At 55.9% G+C, this 27,585-nt stretch overlaps 1 protein-coding gene across 8 annotated transcripts in view; it reads right to left on the reverse strand.

Annotated features, from left to right (window-relative positions):
* RHBDF2 (rhomboid 5 homolog 2) overlaps window positions 1–16,493 on the reverse strand; it is a 31,859-nt gene extending 15,366 nt beyond the window's left edge. The window contains exons 1-2 of one of the 8 annotated variants that reach the window (XM_030826998.1): window positions 16,419–16,493; window positions 1,778–1,975 (exon numbers count right to left, since the gene is read on the reverse strand). Coding sequence is in view for 1 of the 8 variants with exons in the window: in XM_030826997.1 (XP_030682857.1) it covers window positions 1,778–1,975; window positions 5,126–5,135 (208 nt within the window). In the remaining 7 variants the exon portion in view is untranslated. Of the gene's footprint in view, window positions 1–1,777; window positions 1,976–5,125; window positions 5,644–7,371; window positions 7,690–12,329; window positions 13,126–16,001; window positions 16,227–16,418 lie in introns of those variants that run through there. The other 7 variants (XM_030827001.1, XM_030827002.1, XM_030827000.1 and 4 more) reach the window with 7 other exon arrangements.
* Between the last annotated feature and the right edge of the window lie 11,092 nt (window positions 16,494–27,585).

Here is a 27,585-nt window from a genome sequence, read left to right on the forward strand (position 1 = left end):
GAAATCTACAGACAGAAGCAGGGTAGTGGTTCTTAGGACTGGGAAGGTGGGGACTGGGTGGGGGGTGACAGCTAAAGGGCGCAGACTTTCTTTAGGGGGTGATGAAAGCAATCTAAAACTGTGGTGATGGTGGCACGATTCTGTGAATATGTATATGTATGTACATACACACACACACACACACACATATTTTTTGAGACAGAATCTTGCTCTGTCACCCAGGCTAGAGCGCAGTGGTGCGATTTTGGCTCACTGCCAACCTCTGCTTCCCGGGTTGAAGCAATTCTCCTGCCTCAGCCTCCCAAGTAGCTGGGACTACAGGCGCAAGCCACCATGCCTGGGTAATTTTTGTATCTTTAGTAGAGATGGGGTTTCACCATGTTGGCCAGGCTAGTCTCGAACTCCTGACCTCAAGTTTGCTTCAGCCTCTCAAAGTGCTGAGATTACAGGTGTGAGCCACCGTGCCCAGCCTCTGTGAATATATCAAAACCACTGAAGGTTGGGAGCGGTGGTTCACGCCTGTAATCCCAGCAATTTGAGAGATTGAAGCAGGAAGATCACTTGAACCCAGAAGTTCAAGACCAGCCTGAGCAACATAGTGAGATCCCATCTGTACAAACAAATTAAAAAATTAGCCAGATAAGGTGGTGCATGTGTATAGTCCCAGCTACTCAGGAGGCTGAGGCAGAAGGATGACTTGAGCTAGGAAGGTCGAGGCTGCAGTGAGCCGTGATCGCGCCACTGCACTCCAGCCTGGGTAACAGAGTGAGACCCTGTCTCGAAATACAAATAGATAAATAAAAACACTGATGGTACACTTTAAATGGGTGAATCGACTGGTGTGTGAATGAATTCTCTCTCAGCGAAGCAGGTGCTCCGTAATGTTGGACCTCTGTCCAAGCCAGTCACTCTGTCCCAGACCATCACACAGAGGAGGGGCTGGCTCTTCTCAGCCTCCTGGTTGCGGTTCAAGTGCCCTCCTGCCCCACCTTGAGCAGTGCCGGTCCCACCTCCCTTCCTGCCTTCTTTTTTTTTTTTGAGACAGAGTTTCGTTCTTGTTGCCCAGGCTGGAGTGCAATGGCACGATCTTGGTTCACTGCAGCCTCCGCCTCCTGGGTTCAAGCAATTCTCCTGCCTCAGCCTCCTGAGTAGCTGGGATTACAGGCATGCACCACCATGCCCAGCTAATTTTGTACTTTTTAGTAGAGACCGGGTTTCTCCATGTTGGTCAGGCTGGTCTCAAACTCCCAACCTCCACCCGCCTTGGCCTCCCAAAGTGCTCGGATTACAGGCGTGAGCCAGCGTGCTGGCAATTTTTTTTTTTTTTTTTTGAGACAGAGTCTCACTCTGTAGCCCAGGCTGGAGTGCAGTGGCATGATCTCGGCTCACTGCAACCTCTGCCTCCCAGGTTCGAGCGATTCTCCTGCCTCAGCCTCTCAAGTAGCTGGGACTACAGGCGCACGCCATCACGCCCAGCTAATTTTTTTTGTATTTTTAGTAGAGATACGGTTTTGCCATGTTGGCCCGGCCAGTCTCAAACTCCTGACCTCAGGTGATCCACTCACCTCGGCCTCCCAAAATGCTGGGATTACAGGCGTGAGCCACTGCACCGGTCCCTTCCCTGCCCTTTTTCCTCCCTCTCGCTCCCTGAATTGACTTTCTTCATTCACTGTCCACTGCTGTTCAGACAGAGAGCACAGGCCCCGCAGGAGGTATTTGGACATGGGCACAGCAGCCAGTGCCCTGGGTCCAGCCACCCGGCCGCCCAGCTTCCTACCTTCGAGTCTGAGTTTGCCCGCGGCTTCCTGGGTCTTGCTGTGAAGGGCTTTAGAGCATGTTCTTGTCTTCTCCTTGCTCTGTACAGTTGCTCCGGCGTCAAGCCTCAGTCTGTGGAAGGGTGGTCGGACAGACAGGTGGCTGGAAGGACAGATAGACGGCTCCAGGCCACACAGTGCAGCTTCCTGGGTACTCGCAGCTGGAAGAAAGGAGGGCCGGCTCCAGGGGGCATGCCCACCACTGAGCGCTTTAACCTTCCTCACCTCAGTCTCCCCATCTGTAAAATGGGGCCAATTCCACCTGCCTCACTGGTAAGGGATTAAAGGTGCTAATCAGGCATCTCCGAGTGCCAAGCAGCGAGGGGCACTGGCCTCAGGGTGTTTACAGCCAATCACCTAACAACAGTCCTCTGGTCTGGGAACCTGATTGGAGCAGGACATTAAAGTCAAGATGGCCCCTGTTATTTTTCTCAAGATTTCTTTTTTTTTTTTTTTTTTTTTTGAGACGGAGTCTCGCTCTGTCGCCCAGGCTGGAGTGCAGTGGCGCAATCTCGGCTCACTGCAAGCTCCGCCTCCCGGGTTCACGCCATTCTCCTGCCTCAGCCTCTCCGAGTAGCTGGGACTACAGGCGCCCACCACCACGCCTGGCTAATTTTTTGTATTTTTAGTAGAGATGGGGTTTCACCGTGGTCTCGATCTCCTGACCTCGTGATCCGCCCGCCTCGGCCTCCCAAAGTGCTGGGATTACAAGCGTGAGCCACCGCGCCCGGCCAAGATTTCTTGAACAGTACAGAAACATTTAACTTTCGGCCAGGTGCAGTAGCTCACACCTGTAATCCCAGCACTTTGGGAGGCTGAGGCAGGTGGATCACCTGAGGTCAGGAGTTTGAGATCAGCCTGGCCAACATGGTAAAAACCCATCTCTACTAAAAATACAAAAATTAGCTGGGCATGGTGGTGCACGCCTTTAGTCCCAGCTACTCGGGAGGTTGAGGCAGGAGAATTGCTTGAACCTGGGAGGTGGAGGTTGCAGTAAGCCGAGATTGTGCCGGTGCACTCCAGCCTGGGTGACAGAGGGAGACTCTGTCTCAAAAAACAAACAAACAAAACCACATATTTTTGGGCCAGGTGCAGGGGCCACGCCTGTAATCCCAGCACTTTGGGAGGCCAAGGTGGGGGAAACATGAGGTCAAGAGTTCAAGACCAGCCTGGCCAACATAGTGAAACCCCGTCTCCACTAAGAATACAAAAATTAGCTGGGGCTGGGTGCAGTGGCTCATGCCTGTAATCCCAGCACTTTGGGAGGCTGAGGGTGGATCACAAGGTCAGGAGTTCGAGACCAGTCTGGTCAACATAGTGAAACCCCATCTCTACTAAAAATACAAAAAAGTAGCCAGGTGTGGTGGTGGGCGCCTGTAATCCCAGCTACTCAGGAGGCTGAGGCAGGAGAATCACTTAAACATGGGAGGTGGAGGTTGCAGTGAGCCGAGATCGCGCCATTGCACTTCAGCCCAGACGACAGTGCGAGACTCTGTCTCAAAACCAAAAACAGAAACAACAAAATAATTAGCTGGGTGTGGTGGCACATGCCTGTAATCCCAGCTACTCGGGAGGCTGAGGCAGGAGAATTACTTGAACCCGGGAGGTGGAGGTTGCAGTGAGCTGAGATCGCGCCACTGCACTCCAGCCTGGGTGACAGAGCAAGACTCCGTCTCAAAACAAAACAAAACAAAACAAAACAAAAGAACCCCACATATTTAACATTCAAAGTCTAGGAATTACGAGCTGCCTTCTGATACTTAAGGCAAAGTTCAAATGATCTGGAAGTGTTTTGTTGCTTTGATTGGTAATTTATTGAACTTAAAAGCCACACAACATAAAATCGACCATTTTAAAGCACGAAATCCAGGGGCATTCCTGTTTTTTTTGAGATGGAGTCTTGCTCTGTCACCCAGGCTGGAGCGCAGTGGCACGATCTCAGCTCACTTCAAGCTCCGCCTCCCGGGTTCACACCATTCTCCTGCCTCAGCCTCCGGAGGAGCTGGGACTACAGGCGCCCGCCACTGCGCCCTGCTAACTTTTTGTATTTTTAGTAGAGACGGGGTTTCACCGTGTTAGCCAGGATGGTCTCGATCCCCTGACCTCATGATCCGCCTGCCTCAGCCTCCCAAAGTGCTGGGATTACAGGCGTGAGCCACCGCGCCCAGCAACCTGTTTGTTTTTGAGAAGTCCTGCCCAGGCCCTCCTTTGAGGGGAACCCCAAGATGCCGGAAGCCCTCCCGAGGCCGGGAAGGATTAAGTTCTTAACTGTGCCGGGCCTTGTTTGGCCCTTCACACACATTACCCTTCAAAACACCTGCCAGGGAGACGTTAGCGTCTCTTCCATTCTGTAGATGGTGAATGGAGGCTCAGAGGGGTTCAGTAACTTGCTCAAGCTCACATAGCCAGGAAAGGGTGTAGCTAGGACGCCCGATGTCTGGCTCCAGGGCCTGGGGGCTCCTAGGGGACGGGCTCCCTCTTGCCCTAATACTGGGGCTAGAAGACCCCCCCCTCAGGGATCCAGAGAGGGAACTTGGTCCAGAATTCCAGCGCTTTCCAAACCAAGCTCCTCAGAGGCCTGGGGGTCCCCAGAGGTGCCTAAGGGGCTGCTATGGGGCAAACCAGAGGCTGGGGAGTAGCCCACGCTCCCCATTGATTCCATTGAGCAATGTTCCTTGACCCCCTGCATATTTGGGATATTTGGGGAGCAGAATGCTGGGTGCAGAGGAGAAATCTTGAGGCGGAGCTAGGATGTCTCCTGCTTCTTTAAGGCTAGTCCAGCAGCGCTAGCTTCACCTCCTTCCATCCCCAAGTGCTGGGGAGTCCTGACCCCACCCCCCAGGGCAGACTGCCCGGCCGAGTATGACGAGGTCCTCAGAGATCAACCCACTGGGCTGGGTTGGTGCCAAGGAGCCCTGGCAGCCACACCGGGACCCCACTCAGTTGAAGCTGTGGGTAGGTCCCCTCGTCCTGAGCTTGCTCTGGGGACAGCTCCAAGACAACAGCCTCACCTGGGGCCTCTGCAAGAAAAGTTCATAGCTTGGCCTCCTTTGGGACCAGGGTACACCAAGAGGGCATGGGGAGGGCACTGCCCTGGGGAACTGGCACTGGGGGATGGCAGGCAAGCAGTGGAAGCAGCCAGGTGCAAGGGTGGGGCCTCCAGACTCCAGCTCAGTTAAGGTCGCCAAGCAGGTAGGATCTTTCTGGAACCCAGATCTGATCACACCTCCCTGGAGGTCCCTTCAGGCCTGCCCTCCCTGCCACACCCTCACCAGACAAACCACATCCCTGTGCCATCCCCAAGCTCTCACCTCCTCTCATCTGAAGCACTGCACCTGACACACCAGGCTCCACCTTGCCTGCCTGGCCAAGCCCTACTAGGAAAGTAAAATGTCACCTCCAGAGAGAATCAAACACTTTATTGCCTGCTCTCTCCAGCATCTCGCGGATTTATCAACGTGTAGGAGTCTCCTACCCAACCCCGGGCAGCCCAGGATCCTGCACCCAGTGAGCCCTCATCGATGGCTAACTGAATGGGAAACTAGTGAGAGGGTGGGGCTGGGGGTGGTCAGTCAGTCCATGTCAGCCCTGGGCAGAAGTGGTTTCCCCCATCCTGCAGCTGGTCCAGGAAGCAGCCCCCTTTGGAGGGCTCCACTGAGAGCTCCTGCCCTGCTGGCTCCGTGCCCACGGCAGGGCCAGGGTGGAGGACGCTGCATGCTGTGCCAAGACAAGTGTCCAGTGGGCCTCCCCACTAGACTCCCCGCAGGCACCGCTTTTGGTTCTAGGGTTCTGCCCAGCCAGCCTCCCTGTCCCAAGGCCAGGCCATCCCAGCCGAGACCCCCGCCCAGGATCTGCTGCATGGCTGGCATCTGTGCCAACCTCCTGATGAGAGAGGCTCCCAAAACCCAACATTGAGGGAGAGGAGAGCTTGGTCAGCCCCAGGACAATCGGTGGCGGGGGGGGTCCCGAAGAGAGGTGGCCTGACACCAGACAGCAGAGACAGGGCCAGGGCGCGTGGGCATGTCTTCCTGGGCAGGAGCCTGGCATCGGGAGTGCCATCTGAACCGCAGAGCACAAGAGGCCTGGGCAGCGGCCTGAGAGCAGCTCCACCCTCTGGCCTCAGTTCCCTTCTCTGAGGGAATGCGACGAGGTCACGGCCCAGCTTTGACACCCATGAAGCCTAAACATGGAGTATGAAAGCATGACTTTGCACCAGCCACTTTCCACCATTGAGATCAACTGCCTCCAACTCGTGCAGAAGTTGGGGTGGGGGTGCAAAAGCCCAGCCCCTTCCTTGGGGCTCAGCAGGGAAAGGAGTGGGGACTGTCAGACCCACTCTGGCCTTCAGCATGGCTCAAGTCCAGATGGCAGGAACCAGACAGAAAAAAGTGCTGGAGAGTTGGAGCTGCCCCACCCAGCACTTATCTCCGAGCCCTAGAAATGCTTGCTCACTGCAGGGGAAATGGTGACATCCTGGGACCAGGCTTCCTCCTGGCCCGCAGTCACATCCACCGCTCTCTCTCTAAGACCCCCGGGCCCGCCTCCGCACCCAGCCCCCAGGCGGAACACTGCCACCTGCCCAGCCAGATCCTGGCCTCACTGTGGCCAACCCCAGAGAAGGGCCTTCAGCCCCAGCCCAGCTGGGAGATGCCAAAGGGACGTGGGGAAAGGGCTGGGGCTTAGGGTGGGACAGACTCTATTTCCTCCTCCTTTAGGGTGGGGCAGGGGAAATCCTGAGAATAAGTGAAGTGCAGAGTTCAGATCACTCCCAGGTCCCATGGGTTAAGGCCTCTGCACCCTCCCCTGCCCAGACGCAGGGCCTGCCCCACTGCAGACAGCTTTGGAGATAGCATAACCCAGCTAGCAGCAGCGGACCTCAGACACATCCAACGAAATGCAGACTCAGACACTATTTACCACTGCTGCCCAGAGAATCCGGTTTCCCCACAAAGGGTGGGGCCAGGCACTCCCAACCAAGCCTGTCCCGCACAGCTGGGTAAGCAAGGCCACCCCCAGGGAGGTCCCCAACAGAGCTCCACCAGCCAGCCCAGGCAGGGTGCAAGGGTCCCCCAACATGCGGACTGTACAAGCCACACTCCTCCACGCGGGCCCAGCCTACTGCCCCTCCCAGCTCCCCCAGGTGCAGTTCCCTCTCTCTCTCCACCTGGTGCCACCAATCTCCCTGCACTCCCCACCCCCACACAAGTGGGTTTCTAGAGGCGCCGAGTCTTGCTAATGAAGGGTGCAGTCCCCACAAGCCCTGGGCTCTATGGGCTTTATGGGGCAGGGCAGGGAGAGCGTGGCAGGTGCAGCCCGCAGGGAAACGGGCAGAGGCTTGATGCAAGGGCTGAGTCTGCGAGGGGCCAGAAATGGATAAGAAGTAAGCAGCCCCCTCCCCTCCAGACAGGAAAGAGGGAGACCATTATTAGCTACTGGATATGACCAGGAAGTTTAGGGGGCTCAAGCCGCCTGAAGAGAGGATGTGGAGAAACCACCCCCTGGGCGGGAAGCTGCTTCCAGCCTGGCTCCGGAGCCGTGGGTGGGCGAGGCGAGTCACCTGGTGTCCCTGGGAGTGGGCAGTCAGGACAGAAGGAGGGCGGTGGGAGGCTTGGGGCCACGTCTTCCCGGTTGAATCACAGGATGCTAGGGTGAGGGCTGGGGACGAGGAAACTGCTTCTCTCCCCAGCTTCCCTGCCACAGAAACTGAAACTCATTTTCCCTGCCTGTGGCCCTGCTGGGAACCAGGGCATTTTTAGAAAGCTGCAAAGAGGAAGCTGGGCCTCACCCACTGTGCAATCCCCAGCAAAACCCGTGGTTCTGCTGACCCTGGGGTTTCTCCAGCCCCAGAGGCCCGGAAGGACAGCTCATGGCACAGCTGTCCTCACACCTCCCCATGCATTCCCAAGCTGGGCCTCACGTAGCCAGAGACGCTGCCCCGCATACTTCCTTGCCCTGGCAAGAGGTAGAAGGGGCAAGAGTAAAGGGCAGGAAAGTGGCAAGAAGGCTGGCTGGGGGCTGGGGGCAGCATTTGGGGAGAGTCACGAGAGGCAAAACAGGAGGGCAGGTGTGGCAGGAGCAGCGGCGTGAGCTCCACCGGCAGTTAGCAGAGGGGAGAGGGGGCTGGGGACTCTGAGGGTGGGACACCCAGCTGTCTGTCTCCAGGCGCCAAACAGGAGCCGCTCTCCCTCCCTCTCAGCACCACCTCCCCAGAGGCCGGAGCTGGTGGCAAGTGGGCGCAGACACGATCTCAACCCACTCTGCCGGTACACGCTTCAGCCCACAGCCACTGATGGAGAGAAACAAAACGGCCTGTGGGTTCACACACCTCCCCACACATCCCACGAACAGCGGGTCCTGGTCCAGAGAGCTGTTTCTTTCTCCTCCTCACCCCTCCAGGGCTTGCCTCAAACTCAGTTCAGAAGATCAAGAACCCCCAGGGGCAGGTTCAGGGGCTTGACCATCCCCTGACTTCTCTGGGCTTTTTCCTATCAGGCCCCAGGCTCTGGGCTCCCCTTAACCCGGTTAGAGTGGCTGGGGCGTCATAAGCCAACCACAGACACGGGAAGCGGGCGCTGCGCTCCAGGGAGCCACCAAGATCAGGGTGTGAGGTGTGAACCTGCGTGTGTGTTGCGGGGGGCTGGGGGGTGACAGGTCATGTTCTTAGGGTGGTGCAGCCCCTGACGCCCCCTCTGCACCCACCATCTGGGCTTTCTCAGGACCAGTTGCCAGCAGGGATGGCAGAGATACAAATGCCCCCTCCTCTACTGGGGTTCCTGGTCCAGGAAGCAGGCTGAGCTGGGGGTGCTGGAGCCCTGCATCCCCGAAGCCCAAGGTGCAGCAGCTGCTGGCAAGACACAGGGGTGGGCATCAAAGGAGGTGGCAGTGCAGCCAGGCCTCTTGAGCTGGACACAGCGCTGGGCCCCACCCACCACAGTGCCCTCCCCTGGAAATTTCTGGATTTCAAAAGCTGCTGGTGGAGGCTGGGCACAGTGGCTCACACCTGTAATCCCAGCACTTTGGGAGGCTGATGTGGGCAGATCACCCGAGGTCAGGAGTTCTAGACCATCCTGGCCAACATGGTGAAACCCCATCTCTACTAAAAATACAAAAATTAGCCAGGCGTGGTGGCGGGTGCCTGTAATCCCAGCTACTCAGGAGGCTGAGGCAGGAGAATCGCTTGAACCTGGGAGGCGGAGGTTGAAGTGAGCCGAGATCGCGCCACTGCACTCCAGCCTGGGCAACAGAGCAAGACTCCATCTCAAAAAGCACACAAAGAAAACAAAACAAAGCTGCTGATGGAGGCAGGCAAGTGGCAGCAGCTGAGCAGGGATGCAGGTGCCTTCCACATCCCAGGGAAGAGGCAGCAGCTCCCGAGCCTGGGGCTGGACTGCAGGCTTTGGGGCAATGAAGGGAAGGGGGCACGCACAGCAGCCGGACCCCAGTTCTCCTGCTCCCTCAGCATCGTTGTGAAGGGGAGGAGTCAGAAGTGGCCCCAGGGGCCCGAAAGGCCCTGTCCATTTGGGGTCAGACACCAGGACACTGGAGGGTTTCCAGGGTGGGGTGTGCACCACACGGTGCCACAGCAACGCAGGCTCTGTGGGAACTGCCCTTTGCTGCAAACGTTCATGAAAGTCCGCCTCTCTGCGTCCCAGCAGCTGGGTTTTCACGGGCCCTTGGAAGCAGTGGCGGTCCAGCACAAGCCCAGCGGTTGGGGCAGGATGGGATGCAGCCTGGGGTCTGTGTGAGAGGTCCGTTTCACTCCTGCTGGAGGCTCTTTGACACTAAGGTGTGACCAGGCCATTTCCATCTGTGACTGTCCCATATACACAGACAGGGCTCTGTCCTGTGCTTATAAAGTAGGAGCCCACCCGATTTCCACCTGCCTCCAGACAGTGAAAATCTGGCCTGATGGCAGAAGGCAGGGTCATAGGCCCATCTCTCACTGCTGTGCGATCTTGGGCAAGCCACTTAACACCTCTGAGCCTCTGTTTGTGTATGCATAAGATGCTAGTATCCTCCCAGGGTCTAAGATCTATGTGACTTTGTCACCATGAACGAGGGCTCACCCCAGGAACAGCTCAGCTAAAGTACAAGGTCTCACCTATTGTACAGAGAGGTAAGCACCTTGCCCAGCGTCACCCAGCCAGAAATAGGCCTGGACTGGCTGGGTGTGAGCATGCAGAGCCCAGGGAGCTGACAGCATCCCTGGGCCCTCACCTCAACACACTCAGAGCCAGAGCGCTTCTGGAGGCCCAGTTCTGCCTCTGGCTGCATGGAGCCCCTCAGCAGGGAGGGAAAATGCCAGGCAGACACTTCTGGGCTTGTAAACAGTCATTAAGGAACTAATAAACCTGATTTCGAGAACTTTGCCCTGGGGCTCCCTGCTTCCCGGGGAAGAGGCTGGCCCTAGCCCCAGTGGCTGCCAGGGTTTCAGGACACTTGGACACCAGCCCACCAGGTTGCTCGTCCCAAGCAGGCCTGCAAAGCCACCTGCTCATGGCCCGCACCTTGCTCTGGGGCAGCGTGGAGCTCTCTTGCTGAGGAATGAGGAGGGATAAGGGGCCAGAGATAGGACTCAAACCTGCCTTGGCCACCTACCTGCTGGGAGACTTTGGGCAAGTGGGTGCTGCAGAGCCTGCCTCCTCTGCTGTGAGATGGGGTGACGCCCCACCACGGAGGGAGCCAGGGAAGATGACAGCAGATATGAATGTACAGTGCCTGGCACACACCCAACGCCCAGTTGGAAGCTTCTTTTATTCCTGGCTGAGCTCTGCCACCATCGCTCACTTAGTCTCTATGTGAGCCATGAGCCCCACAGGGGACAGATCTCTATTCAACAGGTGGGGAAACTGAGGCTCAGAGAGATGAAATCACCTGTCCAAGGTCCCACAGTTAGGGAGTGCTGGGGCTACAACCCCAGCCAGGGTCCCCGCGCTCTTAACCTCCACACTCTGCAGCCTCCTGCCACCCTGGAACTGGTGAGGGGCAGGGGAAAAAGAACGGGTGAGGACTCTGAGTGTTTGGGGTGCTGGAGTGAGTCCTCCGTGCAAAGGCCTTTGATTCATGAAGAAGGGACAACACCTAACTGCCTGGGCAGCACTGCTTGGCTTGCAAAGGACTTTTACAAACATCGCATTTAGTTGAGGCTGAGGGGGAGAGGTGGCTGTCATCCTCACGGGCTGGCAAGGTCAAAAGAGGCTTAGGCCAGGGTTCAAAGTCCTGTTCACACTCCAAACCCCACAGCAGATCCTCAACCCTCCTGTTCCAGATCTCTTTTTTTTTTCTTTTTTTTTGAGACGGAGTCTCGCTCTGCTGCCCAGGCTGGAGTGCAGTGGTGTGAGTTCGGCTCACTGCAAGCTCCGCCTTCTGGGTTCAAGCAATTCTCCTGCCTCAGCCTCCTGAGCAGCTGGGACTACAGGTGCACGCCACCACACCCGGCTAATTTTTTTGTATTTTTAGTAGAGACGGGGTTTCACCGTGTTAGCCAAGATGGTCCCGATCTCCTGACCTTGTGACTGCCTGCTTCAGCCTCCCAAAGTGCTGGGATCACAGGCGTGAGCCACCACGCCTGGCCCCAGATCTTCTTATGGCTACATGGAGCTGACAACCTGGGGAGACCCACTGGGAGGGGGAAAAGGGTTTCTTGCCAGAGACCGGGGCAGGAAGCCACCCCGCACCACCTGCTGGCCCAGGGTTGAGGGCCACACGGGTGAGGCAGAGGAGAAAACCAAGACTTGAGGCAGCTTTACCCTGCTCCAGCCCCAGGAACCTACGCCAGGGAAAGCACAGCTGAGGGGCACCAACTCCATGACCTGCCCCCGCCCAACACACACACTGGCAGGCCAGGAAAACCCCCGGGCAGAGGTCAGCAGTTCATGCCCAGATGGAAACCCACCCTCGCTTCCCTTGGCCACCAAGGCACTGAGGTCCCCCTACCCCAGACACAGCCACTCCTACAGAATAACAATAACAACAGTGCCACTGCTCCATATGCGTGTTCCCATCTAGTCCTTGACAGCCCATGATGCAGGGCCTTGGCCATCTCCCAAGTCTGTCTCATGGACCAGCAGCCACGCCCCTACCTGAAGCCACCCTAACACCATTATCACGATGGCTCCCCTCACTGCTCCTGCCATGGCCGGGCACTGCACTGAAGGCTGCACACCTTCACCATGGGAGTCCTCACCTCACACGACCCTCCAGGTAGATTACTGTTAGTGTGCAGCTGGGGAAACTGAGGCACAGGCTAATTAAGTGAACCCATCCTACTGAGCACACACACGGACGACTGTGCCCGGCAGCCCCTGGACCTTGGCCCAGCTCCTGAAGTTTGGAATCCTCCTCCATCCTTTTCTGCTGGTCACAAGGTTCCCCTCACACTCCAGTGTCTCTGGCCCACCTCCTGCGCTGCCCACTTGGCTGAAACCACTTTCCTGGAGGAGCCGGGCACTGGGGCTGGAACTGCCTTCCAGTAGCTTTTGGACCACAAACAATCCCAGCTGGGCGCCCGGATACATTTGCTGAAAGAGGGGCCGTGGACACGGTGGCGCTTTGTACTTCCCCGAAGGTGTGTTTCTCTTTACACCCATCCAGGTCTCCTGGGAGGCAAAACGATGTTCCAGGCAGGCTTGGTTTCCCTGTGAAGCCGCCCATGCCCTGAGAGCTGTCTCTGCCCAGCCACCACCACCGCCGAGGTCAGCCTGTACTTGGGCAGGCGCAGACGTCCCCACCACTCCTCCCCCAGCCTGGCTCAGCTGGATAGGAAACTGGGAGCTGCTTCCGACAGCCAGCGCAGCCCAGCCGGTGCAGATGCCTGAGCTCACTCTGGAAACCCCCTGGGGCAGACGGGCAGCGCCGACGCCTGCTCCAGAGTGCGCAGCACAGAGATCTGAGGAGAGTGTGGAGGGGGAGAGGCAGCCAGGAGGGCACACGTCTTCCCTGTGCTGTGCCAGCGGCAGGCGGGGGCCAGGCTCAAAGGGAAGCACCAGGCAGCTGAGCTATGCCACTCGGACATTCACAGGCAGGCGTGCACAGCTCCTTGACTTCTGCTGTCATCTGTCACCTTGTCTGGGGAAGAGTTTACACAGCAAGGAGGACAGAAACCTTGGTGGAGAGGCCACCACAGGATCCAGAGCTGAGGCCACAGGAAAAACAGCACCACTGACCCCAGAGCAGGACTCGGGCCCCAAGTGTGTCACCCAAAGCATTTGTAGTGTGATTTATTCCTCCTCTTACAGGAACAAAAGCCCCCTTCTGGGCTGGAGAGAAAGAGAGTGAGTGTGTGTGTGTGTGTGTGTCTGTGTGTGCCTGTGTGTGTGTGTGTGCCTGTGTGTATGTGTGCCTGTGTGTGTGTATGTGTGCCTGCATGTGCGTGTATGTGTGCCCGTGTGTGTGTATGTGTGCCTGTGTGTGTGTATGTGTGCCTGTGTGTCTGCCTGTGTGTATGTGTGCCTGTGTGTGTGTGTCTGTGTGTGTGCCTGTGTGTATGTGTGCCTGTGTGTCTGTGCCTGTGTGTGTATGTGTGCCTGCATGTGCATGTATGTGTGCCTGTGTGTGTGTGCCTGTGTGTGTGTGCCTGTGTGTGTGCCTGTGTGTGTGTGTATGTGTGCCTGTGTGTGTGTGCCTGTGTGTGTGCCTGTGTGTGTGTATGTGTGCCTGTGTGTGTGTGCCTCTGTGTGTGTGTGTGCGTGTGTGTATGTGTGCCTGTGTGTGTGTGCCTCTGTGTGTGTGTGTGTGCGTGTGTGTATGTGTGCCTGTGTGTGTGTGTGTGTGCCTGTGTGTGTGCCTGTGTGTTGTGTGCCTGTGTGTGTGTATGTGTGCCTGTGTGTGTGTGCCTGTGTGTGTGCCTGTGTGTGTGCCTCTGTGTGTATGTGTGCCTGTGTGTGTGTATGTGTGCCTGTGTGTGTGTGCCTCTGTGTGTGTGTGTGTGTGTGCCTGTGTGTGTGTGTGTGTGTGTGCCTGTGTGTGTGCCTCTGTGTGTATGTGTGCCTGTGTGTGTGTATGTGTGCCTGTGTGTGTGTGCCTCTGTGTGTGTGTGTGTGTGCCTGTGTGTGTGTGTGTGTGTGTGCCTGTGTGTGTGCCTGTGTGTGTGTGTGTGCCTGTGTGTGTGTGTGTGCCTGTGTGTGTGTGTGCCTCTGTGTGTGTGTGTGTGCCTGTGTGTGTGTGCCTGTGTGTGTGCCTGTGTGTGTGTGTGTGTGTATAGACAGGTAAGAGTCACTGAGGGTTTGTTCGTGGGGCTCTGGGGCGGGGCCTGAGGGTGGGCAGCTGGGGTCACACCCGAGCTCCTCAACAACTTTGTACAAGTCTGGATGCTCAGCCCTGTCCCTTGAGAGGCTCACAGCAATGGAGGCCACTTTTGGTTTTTGTGCAAATGAGAAGGTGGGAGTTTCACTTCGGCCTTTTACAGTCAAGAGACCAAAAAAACAAAACAAAACAAAACAAAACCCACCAACACCGACAAAAAGAACCCAAGCTCGAAACCTCCACTAGGGTTCCCAGGCAAGAAGGCTGGGTCCAGAAGTGAACAGGATGGGTATAATGGCTACTGCAAGAAAACGGGGAGGGAGGGCAGCGAGGTGGCCCCAGCTCCTGGGTACAGACGTGGCTGCTTCATCCGATCCTCTCCCACCACGCCAGCCACCCCTCCTTGTTGCCAGAAAACTGGAAGTACATTCCTCCAGCCCAATACAAACAACTCTGAGTCATCCCTACTGGGGGGTCGCCTGGCCTGTGCTTTGATGTCTCCCATCTCTCACCCCTGCTCAGCTAACACCACGGGCAGGGGTGCCCCCACCCCGTCAGCAGCTGGGCCCACTCCAGGGCTCGTCAGCTAACCCAGGGTGCCCTCTTTATTGCAGGAGAAAAGCAGCCTGGGGAGCCCCCAGGAATTAGGAGCCCTGATACTCCTTGGATGTCACTTTCAAAAGGTGTACATAATTGGACGAGTTAGGTGAGTTCATAAGGAAAAATTCCAGCAGGTCACATGGTATCAGGCAATCATGCCAGCCTCAGCAATCCAGCTTTGGGAAAATCTATGGGAAGAGAGCTCACCCTCTGCCCGCCCTCCCAGCCCAGGGGTATTTGAGCTCAAGGGCTGCCTCCGCCCAGCCTTCCTGGGAGACTGCCCTGGGGTTAAGCACTCCAGGCCTGGGCTGCGAGGGGGTCCCCTGTTCCCGACCTCTCCCCCACAGCACCCAGACCAGCTTCCTGCAGGGCCAGTGGAGATTGGGAAAGGCGGTGGCTCACGGCACCAAAGGAGGACTCTTGCGAGGGGAATAAGTGCCCTCACACTGCCTTACCCCTTATCTCATTCAGGTTTATTCCAAGGTCCTCCCCTAACCACTCGGGAAAACTGAGGTAGTTTCCCCAGTGAGGGAGCATCATTGAGAAGGAACCTGATGGACCAGCTGCTGTGCAGGGTTTCTCAGCCTCAGCACAGCACAGCACCTTGGGCTGGATAATTCCTCGTTGTGCAGGCTGTCCTGTGCCCTGAAGATGTCTGGTAGCGTCTCTGGCCTCTACCCACTACCTGCCAGTAACAACAACACTCACTTCCCCTCTCAAGTGTGTGACACCCAAAATGACTCCAACATTGCCAAAGTCGCCCCTGGTTGAGAACTACGGCTCTAAAACACGCCTCCCTTTCCACTCCCTGCCCTACAGACAGTGATGGTCGAATAAGACAGATGCTGGTCTCATTATTTTACCAGCAAATGGCACACACTGGGGGCCTGATGCCAGCCACCCAGGCAACAGCAGCCTCTCCCCACGTGGGGTCAGCTCCCCCCCTCCCGCCTTCTGCTCCTCAGACACACCCGCTGCTACCCTCTCAGTAGCTCCAACCCTAGACCCCCTCCGTTAATCTTTCATGGAATGGGGCAGGGCCAAAACCTAGGCTTCCTTTGCGCCCTGGCGTGGGAGTGGGGCGGGGTCTGTACCCTAGGGGACTTATCCGTCTCTATCCCAATGCCCTGGGAGAACATCAGAGGGGCCAAATAGGTAAAATGCAAGCCCAGGGCCAACCTTCCCCAGCCCCTCCATCCAGAAGTCAGGACTCCTGGGTCCAATTTCTGAGCTCCGGTCCAGCCCTGCTGTGTGAGTCCGGCTCCCTCATCCCCCCCCCCGCACCTGTTTCCACCTTGGCTGGCTCAACCAACAAACTGCGGCCCCGGTCCGCCCGGTGCTCACCCGGGAGAAAGTGGAGGGGAGAGAAGGGTCTGAACTGCAGGCACTTCTGGGACGCAGGCGGGACTGCCCTGCGCAGTCTCCTCTCTTCCTCCGGAGGTTTAAACCTCTGCCCAATCGTCTTGCCCCTACATCTGGCGCCCCGTCGCCCAGGGACCCCTTAGGCGTCCTGTCCGAGCCGAGCCCCAGGGGCCAGCAGACCGGGTCCAGCGGCCCCGCCGGCGCCGTTCGAGCCAGCCCGGGCCTCCAGCCGAGCCCACGTGGGACCCAGGCGCTCCGCAGGGCGGGCACCGGGCACCGGGCACCCTCCCTGGCCGCGCACCACCGCTCCAGGGCAGGCTCGGGCACAACCTCGGGACCCTTCCGGCGCCTGCGGCTGGGCGGCCGTGAGCCCTGCCCCGGTCGTCGCCCCGCGCTCACCTCCCTGCGGCCCCAAGTCCCCGGGACGCAGCTCTGTGCGGCGCCTGCGAGCGGCTGGGCGGTGGCTCCTCGGGGGCGGGGCGGCGGCGCTCCGCCTCTTCCCTACCTGCGCGCGGGCGGGCGGGCGGGGGGCGGGGCCGGGCTCCGGGGGGGCGGGGCCGGGCTCCGGGGGGCGGGGCCGGGCTCCGGGGGGGCGGGGCCTGGACGCAGCCTTTGCTCAAGACTGCTTCCTGGGTTCCCGCCTCCGCCCTCCACCCAGCTGGGTCCCCGCCTGGGCAGAGCCCCGTTTTCGCCCGAGCTCGTCTCTTCAGGGCGCCGTCCTTTCCCTCTTGGCTTCCTCACTCCACCCCAGACCTAACACGTCATCTAGGTCTGGATTGGCGTCTTCAAGTCGCCCGTCTCCCTCAAGAAAAAGCACCGAATCTCCCCTCCCCTTCCTCCAGCGCCCTCATCCTCAGGCCAAGTGGGCTTGTTCCCTTGACCCTTTTAGTCTCTAGTCACACTCTATCCGGGAAGCTGAGCCTGAACACCTCCTCTCCCTCCTGGACCCTGAGGCCTCTCCCCTAGCTCTGCTGTGCCCTTGGGTTGGGAAAGGGCACTCCGTGGAGGTCCAGTCTGCATTTGCCCTGCAGCTAAGGCCAACATTTGTGACTCCTGCCGCCCCCCTACACACTCCGTAGAAGCATTGACAGAACCCATCCAGCTCTGGCCCTTCCAGCTGCCATGCGGGCCAGAGCCAGACTGGAGATTGGGGACGCTGGCGACACCTGGCCCCTTGGCTTGGGTCTGTCTGCCCAGGTGGTTCCTTCTCTCTTTCCTGGACTCCAAGGCCCTGCCTCTTGGGACTAGACAAACAAAACCTTGGCCAGGGCAGCTAGGACCGAACTCCAAGGTCTGGAGGCCCCGTTCTCAGCCCCAGCGCTTATCATCTCGCCCGTCCCACTCCAGGAGGCCTGGCCAGGCCAGGAGGAGCAGAGGTTGAAGAGACTCAGGCTTGGAGGGGTGGGGGTGGGGGTGTCAGGGCCAAGGCAAAACCTCTGGCCCTTAGAGAGCTCCTGAGCCACCCTGTCCCCCAACCCAAGGACTCTGGTGTTTATTGCTGACCTGGGTGGAGGTGGGGAGCACCTGGCTGCTGGGGATTATCCTGAGAGATACATCTCTCCTCCCCAGCTCTGGGGCCATGAGGAGGGCACAGGCTGGAAGGAGGGGGAGTGGGCCAAAGCTGGGGTGGAGGTTGCTCCTAATAACAAATGTAAGGGACCATTTATTTTGCAATCAGCGCATTCTGGGGTTATGTGCAGAGAGGAACAAAACCAGGGTCTGCCCACAAAGTGCCAGCATTCTACGGGGAGACGTTGGAACTCAGTACTGTAACAGGAAGGGTGAGAGCAGCTAGCCGTTCCAAAGTGCTTTAGTCTGTATAATCTGCAGTACAGGTCTATGAAGTGGGTACCATTATGATCATCCCCATTTTAGGGATGAGAAAACTGAGGCAGAGGGCGATGTGAGGGGAGCAGCTGGGGTTTAAACTCAGTCGTGATCTGACTTTAGACTCTAACAAACGCTGCTGCAAATGCCCGAGCTGGGTCCTCTCTCCTGGAGCTCTACCGGAAGCTCTGTAGGAGTCCCCAGGAGGGGAGGGATTCATGGTGGTGCTTAAGCTGGTGTCAGGGATTTGTCCCATGCAAACATGGCGTGCTGCCCGGCCACATAGGTGCAGGGATGCTGATCACAGCCTTGGCTGCAGCAACACGCACCTGTGAGACCAGAGAGGGAAGAATGTTAAATTGGCCAGGGGTATATTTTGTGATGATGTCACGCAGCTGTTAAAGGCAATGAGGCAGCTATGCATGTACTGATAAAGGAATTATCTCCAACTTATAGTAAGTTAAAAAAAAGCAAGCTGCATGTTTAGTCTAATCCCACTTACCTAAATTTAAATAGAACAGACATATATATGTTGGTAGATCCACAAAAACTTTCTGGAAGGATATTTGTGGAGTAACCCTGCAGGGGTTTAGTGGGAGAGAGGCACTTGCTTTTTCATTTTGTATCATGTGCGTATATTACTTACATAGCTTAAAGAGAAACACTGTCTAAACTCTTTGTTTTTGTTTTGAGACAGAGTTTTGGTGTCACCCAGGCTGGAGTACAGTATACTCATGGCTTATTGCAGCCTCGACCTCTGGGGCTCAAGTGATCCTCCCACTTCAGCCTCCTGAGTAGCTGGGACTATAGGTGCACGCCATCCTTCCTGGCTAATTAAATTTTTTTTTTTTTTTTTTGTAGAGATGGTGGGGGCGGGGAGCTCAGGCTGGCCTCAAATTCCTGGATTCAAGTGATCCTGCTTTGGCCTCCCAAAGTGGTGGGATTACACTTTGCATATTTTACTTTTATAACTTAAAGAAAACATTGTGGGCTGGGCGCAGTGGCTCACTCCTGTAATACCAGCACTTTGAGAGGCTGAGGCGAGCGGATCACCTGAGGTCGGGAGTTCGAGACCAGCCTGACCAACATGGAGAAACCCCATCTCTACTAAAAATACAAAATTAGCCAGGCGTGGTGGTGCATGCCTGTAATCCCAGCTACTCGGGAGGCTGAGGCAGGAGAATTGCTTGAACCTGGGAGGCAAAGATTGCAGTGATCTGAGATCGGCTTGGCTACATCGCAGGCTGTGTGAGGAGGAGGACAGGAGAAGCCTGGGGAGTCAGGGGGGCCTCAGGGTGGAGCCTGCTGTGTGTCCAGATAAGGGTTTTTACTTTATTCTGTAAGCAAGGGGGAGCCATGAGGCATTTTTCAACTAGGAAATTGCACCCTCATATTTTCTGCTTGTGTAGCCTCCTTTAAAACATGCTTTCACAGACACTATTTCATTTATTATTTATTTATTTATTTTTGAAACGGAGTCTCGCTCTGTCGCCAGGCTGGAGTGTAGTGGCACAATCTCCACTCACTGCAACCTCCGCCTGCTGGGTTCAAGCAATTCTCGTGCCTCAGTTTCCCGAGCAGCTGGGATTACAGGCATGCGCCGCCACAGCCAGCTAATTTTTTTTTTTTTTTTTTGAGACAGAGTTTCTCTCTTGTTGCCCAGGCTGGAGTGCAATGGCACGATCTCGGCTCGCCACAACCTCTGCCTCTCGGGTTCAAGCAATTCTCCTGCCTCAGCCTCCCAAGTAGCTGGGATTACAGGCATGTGCCACCAAACCTGGCTAATTTTGTATTTTTTTTAGTAGAGATGGGGTTTCTCCATGTTAGTCAGGCTGGTCTCGAAGTCTCAACCTCAGGCAATCCTCCTGCCTCTGCCTCCCAAAGTGCTGGGATTACAGGTGTGAGCCACTGCGCCTGGCCTTTTTTCTGTATTTTTAGTAGAGATGGGGTTTCACCATATTGGCCAGGATGGTCTCGATCTCCTGACCTCGTGATCCGCCCGCCTTGGCCTCCCAAAGCACTGGGATTACAGGTGTGGGGAGCCACTGCGCCCGGCCTATTATTATTTTTTGAGGCAGTTATTTTGCTCTGTCACCCAGGCTGGAGTGCAGTGGTACAATGGGAATCACTGTAGCCTCGACTTCCTGGGCTCAAGTGATCCTCCCACCTCAACCTCCTGAGTAGCTGGGACTACAGGCCACCACACCTGGCTAATTTTGCTTTATTGTTTGTAGAGATGGAGGTCTCACTATGTTGCCCAGGCTGGTCTTGAACTCCTGAACTCAAGCGATCTTCCCACCTCAGCCTCCCACAGTGCTGGGTTTACAGGCATGAGCCACTGCACCCAGCCTATTTTATTTTTTAAATCTTGACAACAATTCTGCAGATAGGCAGGTCAGGCTTTACAGATGAGGACACTGAGGCTGCTGTGGAATTAAGACCAGCGACAGAGTTTGACATTGAGAAGCTTCGGTCTTCAGTGAGTACTGAGTGAGAGGAAGGCAGGAGAACGTGCCCCAGAGAGGGACCCACCCTGGGAACTGCACACTCTGAGACCCCCTCAAGACTTACTTTGTGACCCTCGGAAGAAAAGGGCAGAGGGTCTCGAAGCCATGAGTTAGCAAACTCAGAAAAGCTCCGACAACACACATTTGAAGGATGCCCTGGTATTTGTCCGTGGGAGTAAAATATTAGGGGTCTATGTTTAGCTTTTTTCATTTTTAGAACATGAGTGGGCCGGGTGTGGTGGCTTACACCTGTAATCCCAGCACTTTGGGAGGCCAAGTCGGATCACTTGAGGTCAGGAATTCGAGGCCCACCTGGCCAACGTGGTGGAACCCCCATCTCTACTAAAAATACAAAAATTAGCTGGGCATAATTGTGCGTGCCTGTAATCTCAGCTACTTGGGAGGCTGAGGCAGGAGAATCGCTTGAACCTGGGAGGTGGAGGCTGCAGTGAGCTGAGATCACGCCTCTGGACTCCAGCCTGGACGACAGAGTGAGACTCCATCTCAAAAACAAAAACAAAAACCAAAAAACAGTGAATCTTTTGAACGAGAGGATGCTGAATGCTGACTTCCTTGTCAAGGTTCAGAGCAGTGTAGGACTGCCCAAGAAGGCACAGGTGGTGAGAGAGAGCAGGGCTGGGTGCTGGGCCCCACACCCACACTCTTTCCAGCCATCCCGGTGGACCATTCCCATCTTTTGGAAGGGCCATTCTGGCTGTGCTTAGGACAGATGGGTTTGGGCAAAGGTGGGGAGGCCAGGTGAGAAGGACCAGGGGAGTGGCTGGGGGAGCAGAGTAGAGAGAGGGATGAGAAGGGCATCCCCTCTCTTCGGAATTTAGCTGACACAAGCCCCCAGACTTCCTCTCCATATATGCTCTGGATTTACCTCCCTTTACCCCCAGGCCTCCAGCAGGGAGAGTCAGCAGCGGCAGTGAGTCCAGGTGGGAGCCCCAGAGAAAGGAGCCACAGGATCTTGCCGGCCTAGCCGCAGAGATTGATGATGCGGGATCGCCATCTGGTGGCGAGAAGAGGTACCGCGCCAAGGAACCCACCTGGTCAGGGGAACCTGGGGACGCCGCAGTCTCAGCGCTCCCGGCCACCTGCTTTCTCACCAGATATCCTGGCAGTCCAGCCTGAAGGTTAAGGGCACAGAGGCACAGGCTCGCTCTTAACAGGACTCGTCAGTGGTTAGCAAGATGCCAAAGCCTCTGTAAGGCCTCTCCTTTCCTCCCTCCCTGCCTTTACGACATCATGCCGGGGAGGGCACCAGTGAGTGACCTTCTCTCTCCAGGGGTTCATGGGCCACCAGACCCTTAGGCACCCTGGGAGCTGCCTGCCACCAGGGGAGAAGCCAGGGTGCCTGGCATTCCCGGGTGCTGGGGAGGAGGCGGATGTGGTCAGACTCCTTAGGCCCAGAGATACTTTTCAGCTATCTCCTCCTGGTGCTATTCCTTCCCCCATGGTGCCCTTGAAATCCATCTCCACCTCCCTCCCAGCAGGCTGCTCCTCACCAGTGTTCTCGCCCCACTGTCAGCCCTCCACGGGGTCATCCTAGTCTCAGCTAGGGCTCGGTCATTCCCACCAGCCCTTGGGAACGGACTTTGAAAGCTATTCCAGAGCCCCTGTCACCTGCTCAGCCCAGCTGTGCTCATTTTTCAGGGGCCCATCACTGCTGTATCTTCCCTCCCCAACCTTGGAGGCCTCAGTCACCCTGGGAGGAGAATGAGGCCTGGGGGGAAGGGCGCTGGCCTCGGGGGCACGCAAATGCTCAGGTACACCCAACTCATCACTGATTAGCTTGAGCGGTTAAGCAAGTTACCTAACTTTGGAATACTGAGGCCGCCTTGGAAAGACATGCCACCCAGAAGCCATAAACCAGAAGATTGACAGATTGACATAAATGCCTCCAACTTCCGTGCCACAAAAGGCACTGTAGACAAAGTTAAAAGCCAAACAGCTGGGCAAGGTGGCCCATGCCTATAATCCCAGCATTTTGGGAGGCTGAGGCGGGAGGATCACTTGAGTCCAGGAGTTTGAGATCAGCCTGGGCAACATGGCCAGATGCCATCTCTACAAAAAAATAAAACCCCTCTAATTTTTATATTTTTGTAGAGATGGGGTTTTGCTATGTTGCCCAGGCTGGTCTTTAACTATTAGGCTCAAGCGATCCACCTGCCTCGGCCTCCCAAAGTGCTGGGATTACAGGTGTGAGCCACTGCGTCTGACAGTTTTAACTTCTTGATCATACGTCCTCTCTGCCCCTGTCCCACAGCAACCAGCTACAGTCCTACCGGCCCATCCACACATCTCCTGTTTCTTCCGCTGCCCTGGTTGCTTCAGGCCTAAGCCCGGAGTGGCCTCCGTGCCTTCCCCAGTCCATCCTGCACAGGCCGCCGGCTCTGTGGCCACCACTGCTCCTGTTCCAGGATCTCCAGTGGCTCCAGGTCACCTCCCAAAGACAGTCCGAGCTCCTGAGCCATCGAGGGCCCCAAGACCTGGCGCCAACACACTTCCCTGGTCTTACCTGGCATGTTCTGCATCACAGATTTGGCTTCCACTAGCTCCCGGTCTCTGCTCACTCGCCCCCCACGGTCTCCACCGCTGACATGGTCTCCCTTCCCCACGGAGCCTTGAGCCGCTCCGCACCCTCTTTCCCAGAACCTTCCTTGACGCCCCTTCTGGACAAGCCCCCTCCTCTGTGGTGTCCACGCCCATGTACACAACCTCCCTCTTCTCTCGTGGAGGGTTTGAGAGGAGAAACAGGACCTCATTTAGTCTCTTTTTTTTTTTTTTGAGACAGAGTCTTGCTGTGTTGTCCAGCCTGGAGTGCAGTGGTGCGATCTCTGTTCACTGCAAGCTCCGCCTCCCAGGTTCATGCCATTCTCCTGCCTCAGCCTCCCAAGTAGCTGGAACTACAGGCACCTGCCACCACGCCCGGCTAATTTTTTGTGTTTTTAGTAGAGACGGGGTTTCACAGTGTTAGCCAGGATGGTCTCGATCTCCTGACCTCGTGATCCGCCCGCCTCAGCCTCCTAAAGTGCTGGGATTACAGGCGTGAACCACCGTGCCCGGCCCTTGTCTCTTTTAAAAAAAAATAATAGTGATGGGGTCTCACTATGTTGTCCAGGCTGGCCTGGAACTCCTGGGCTTAAACAATCCTCCTGCCTTCACCTCTCAAGTAGCTGGGAATACAAGCGCGAGCCATCGCGCCCTGTTTAATGTGATTTACTGATGGATGGGATGTGAGGGGTGAGAGAGAGGACAGTTGAGGAGGACTCCAGGGCTTCTGGCCTGTTTAACTTGGCAAACAGAGTCTCCACTTTCGAGGGGAAATAGCCAGGGGAGAGGAGGCTTTGGCAGAGGTTCCGCTTCGTCCACACGAAGCGTGAGGGGTCCAGGAAGCAGCCGGAGGCTCCAGCCTGAATCAGGACAGAGATGTCAGGGCTGGGATTTAAATTTGGGATTGGATGAGCTCACTGAGAAAAGAGTGTGGGAAGAAAAGAGGGGCAAGGACAGAGCCCTGCAGCCATCAGCTTTGAGGCCGGAATAAAGGGACCAGGGAGAGGGAGGATCGGGAGAGGGAGGATTAGGAAGCGGGAGGTGGCATTGAGCTGAGATCGAGCCACTGCATTCCAGCCTGGGCTACAAAGCAAGACCCTGTCACAAAAAATAAAATAAAATAAAAATAAAAACTACAAAATAAGGCCGGGCGCAGTGGCTCACGCCTATAATCCCAGCACTTTGGGAGGCCGAGACAGGTGGATCACCTGAGGTCAGGAGTTCAAGACCAGCCTAGCTAACGTAGTGAAATCCTGTCTCTACTAAAAATACAAAAAAATTAGCTGGGCGTGGTGGTGGGTGCTTGCAGTCCCAGCTACTCGGGAGGCTGAGGCAGGAGAATGGCGTGAACATGGGAGGCGGAGCTTGCAGTGAGCCAAGATTGCGCCACTGCACTCCAGCCTGGGCAACAGAGCAAGACTCCATCTAAAAAAAAAAAAAATTCAGGCCGGGCGCGGTGGCTCACGCCTGTAATCTCAGCACTTTGGGAGGTCGAGACGGGCGGATCATGAGGTCAGAAGATCGAGACCATCCTGGCTAACATGGTGAAACCCCGTCTCTACTAAAAATACAAAAAAATTAGCCGGGTGCGGTGGCAGGCGCCTGTAGTCCCAGCTACTCAGGAGGCTGAGGCAGGAGAATGGCGTGAACCCGGGAGGCGGAGCTTGCAGTGAGCTGAGGTCGTGCCACTGCACTCCAGCCTGGGCGACAGAGCGAGACTCCGTCTCAAAAAAAAAAAAAAAAAAAAAAAAATTCATTTGTTCATTAGACACTCAAACTGGGGAAATCCGGAGAAACTCTTGGGACTTCACCAAAGCATTTATTCAACCAAAGTCTTGGCCAGGCCCAGTGGCAGGTAATCTCAGCACTTAGGGAGGCTGAGGTGGGAGGATCACTTGTGCTCAGGAGTTCGAGACCAGCCTGGGCAACATAGCAAGACTCAGTTTCTAAAAAAAAAAAAGAAAGAAAGAAAAAGAAATTAGCCGAAGATGGCGGCATGCACCTGTTGTCCTAGCTACTCAGGAGGCTGAGGCAGGAGGATCGCTTGAACCCAGGAGTTTGAGGCTGCAGCAAGCCATGATTGTGCCACTGTATTCTAGCCCAAGCTGCAGAGCAAGATCCTACCTCTTAAAAAATATATATATGTATACATGCATATATACACACATATATATATATACACACATGTGTATATATATATATGTGTGTATATATATATCAGGCCCAGAGAGGCAAAAAAATCAAGCATCTATCCTGTCTTTCCAGTAGAAACTGTATTTCGAAGCGGCCGAATAGTCGGGTTTGAGGAAGGAATGCTTTGCTTTACAGAAGAATGCCAGTTGTATTAGGTATTTCTGGCTGCAAAACAATTTATCCCAAAACTTAGCTGCTTGAAACAGCACACGTTTATTATCACACAGTTCCTGTGGGTCCAGGAATCTGGGCGTGGCTTAGCTGGTTCCTTGGGCTCAGGCTCTCTCATAGGCTGTCAACGAGAAGCTACAGTCATCTCGAGACTTGACTGGGGGACAATCCACTTCCAAGCTCACTCCCGCGGTGACAGGATTCAATGTCCGTCTGGCTGTTGGACTGAGGCCTTCTTTCCCCACTGTCAGTTGTCCAGAGACAGGGACGCTACACGGGAGTGTCAGCTGGGCGGTAGCACAGGACTCCGGGCTCAGAAGCCTCTGTGCTTGGTTTAACGCTCTGCTGTCACCACACTGGAATTCGTAATCATTTTTTCTTTGAACTTGTGTCTTATAGTGAAGTCCTGCTGGACAGTGGAGCACGCACCCTATCCACAGCCGACATCCACTGGACTCTCATACAACGTTCTCCATGCCCACGGCACAGTGGTCTGGCGGACCCACGTTGGGTGGGAGTCTAACAAGATTCAATGTGAATACAAGGTAAGTGAGTTAAGGAAGTCACTGGCTTCCCTGGAGTGTTGGGAGAATCAGAAGTGAAATAAAAGGTGGGGTGCGGTGGCTCATGCCTGTAATCCCAGCACTTTGGGAGGCCAAGGTGGGAAGATCGCCTGAGGTCAGCAGTTCGAGACCAGGCTGGCCAACATGGCGATACCCTGTCTCCACTAAAAATACAAAGAATTAGCCGGGTGTGGTGGTGGGCGCCTGTAGTCCCAGCTACTCGGGAGGCTCAGGCAGGAGAATCGCTTGAACCCGGGAGGTGGAGGTTGCAGTGAGCCGAGATTGTGTCACTGCACTCCAGCCTGGGCAATAGAGTGAGACTCCGTCTCAAAAACAAAAACAAAAGCAAAAACAAAAACAAAAGTGAAATAAAAGCAGGTGAGTTAGTTTTGTGCAGTGTTTCCATTGCTGTGGTAAGAACAACACGCACCACAGACACCTGTAGGAGCTATGAGATACCAATTGTGTAATTCTGCTGATTCTGCATTATGAATTCAATGCTCTTCTATTTGTGTGTAAAAACTGGCATTGCACAATATAAAGATGAACAGTAAAATTCATGCTAACAATTTAAATTTGTATTTTAAAATAAATGACATTGTCATCCCAGCTACTCAGAAAGCTGAGGCAGGAGGATTACTTGAACCCAGGAGTTCAAGACCAGCCTAGGCAACAGCCTGGGTGGGGCGTGCTGGCCCCCCTGGGCTTTCTGTTCCCTGGGACCCCTCATCCTAACTCCCAGGGAGTTGTGCATGGGGCCACTGGGTTCAGCAGAAGGAGCAGCAGGTAACCCAAAGCTGGCAGGTAACCAAGCTTTCACAGAGAGGGTGAGAGGCTGGCTCGTGGTTGCACAGCAAGTCCAGGGAGATTGGAGCTCGTCTGGGTCTCTTGGGACCAGTCTAAAACCAAGCAGCCTCAGACACTGCTTTGCTGGCTCCACCGTTACCAAGGAGAAATAGAAGAGGCTCTTCCAAGGAGCTCTTCTCTCCCAAGGTCCCCAGAGGGCAGGAGAGGCAGAGGCCAGGTCCCATCTCACCGCCCGAGCTGCCACCAACACGTGGGCCCTCCCTTTCTCCCTCGGCCCAGATGTCACTCTAGGGTAAGAAGCTGGGAACAAAAGTCTCTGGTCACTGGTCCCCCTCGATCACACCCCTGTGCTCTTCCCGCCTCAGATCCCAGCTGCCCTCACCACCCTCATCATCCTTCCCCGTCAGCTGCCGCTGGTGTGGGGCCATCAGAAGGTTTGAGCAGGGGCCGACGAGGTAGATTTTCCTGAAGAGAGCTTTGCTGGATGGAGCCTGGACTGTAGGAGGTGACCTTGGAGACCACCGGGGAGGCCGTGGGGAGCCCGGGCCAGGGTGATGGCTTCCTGTCCTGCTATCTCCTCCCTGCTTCTCTCTAATGGTGGGGACTGTGGGAGAGGCTGGGACTTTGGGGTCAGCCTGTGGCTCCTGCCTTGCCCCGTGGCCGTGGGCGGCTTGTTGATGAGCCCAACTCTTTGGCTGTAAGATGGGGTCATGAGGTGCATCTCTGAGGGTGGTGGAGGAGAACAGATGAGGCCTGTCCAGAAGAGCCCCTCCCTACCTCGGGGACTCTGTCCTTGCTCATCTGAACTCACCCCACTGTTCACATGTTTGCTTACTATGCTCTTCGTCCTTGGGGATGGATGCTTCCTCGGGCAGGCCCTACCTCTCTGCTCTGGCACCCAGATCAGAAGGGCCCAGCTCCCAAAGGGTTCAAGAGAAG

This window comes from Nomascus leucogenys, chromosome 14 (assembly GCF_006542625.1).
Source record: "Nomascus leucogenys isolate Asia chromosome 14, Asia_NLE_v1, whole genome shotgun sequence".
NCBI lineage: Eukaryota > Metazoa > Chordata > Mammalia > Primates > Hylobatidae > Nomascus > Nomascus leucogenys.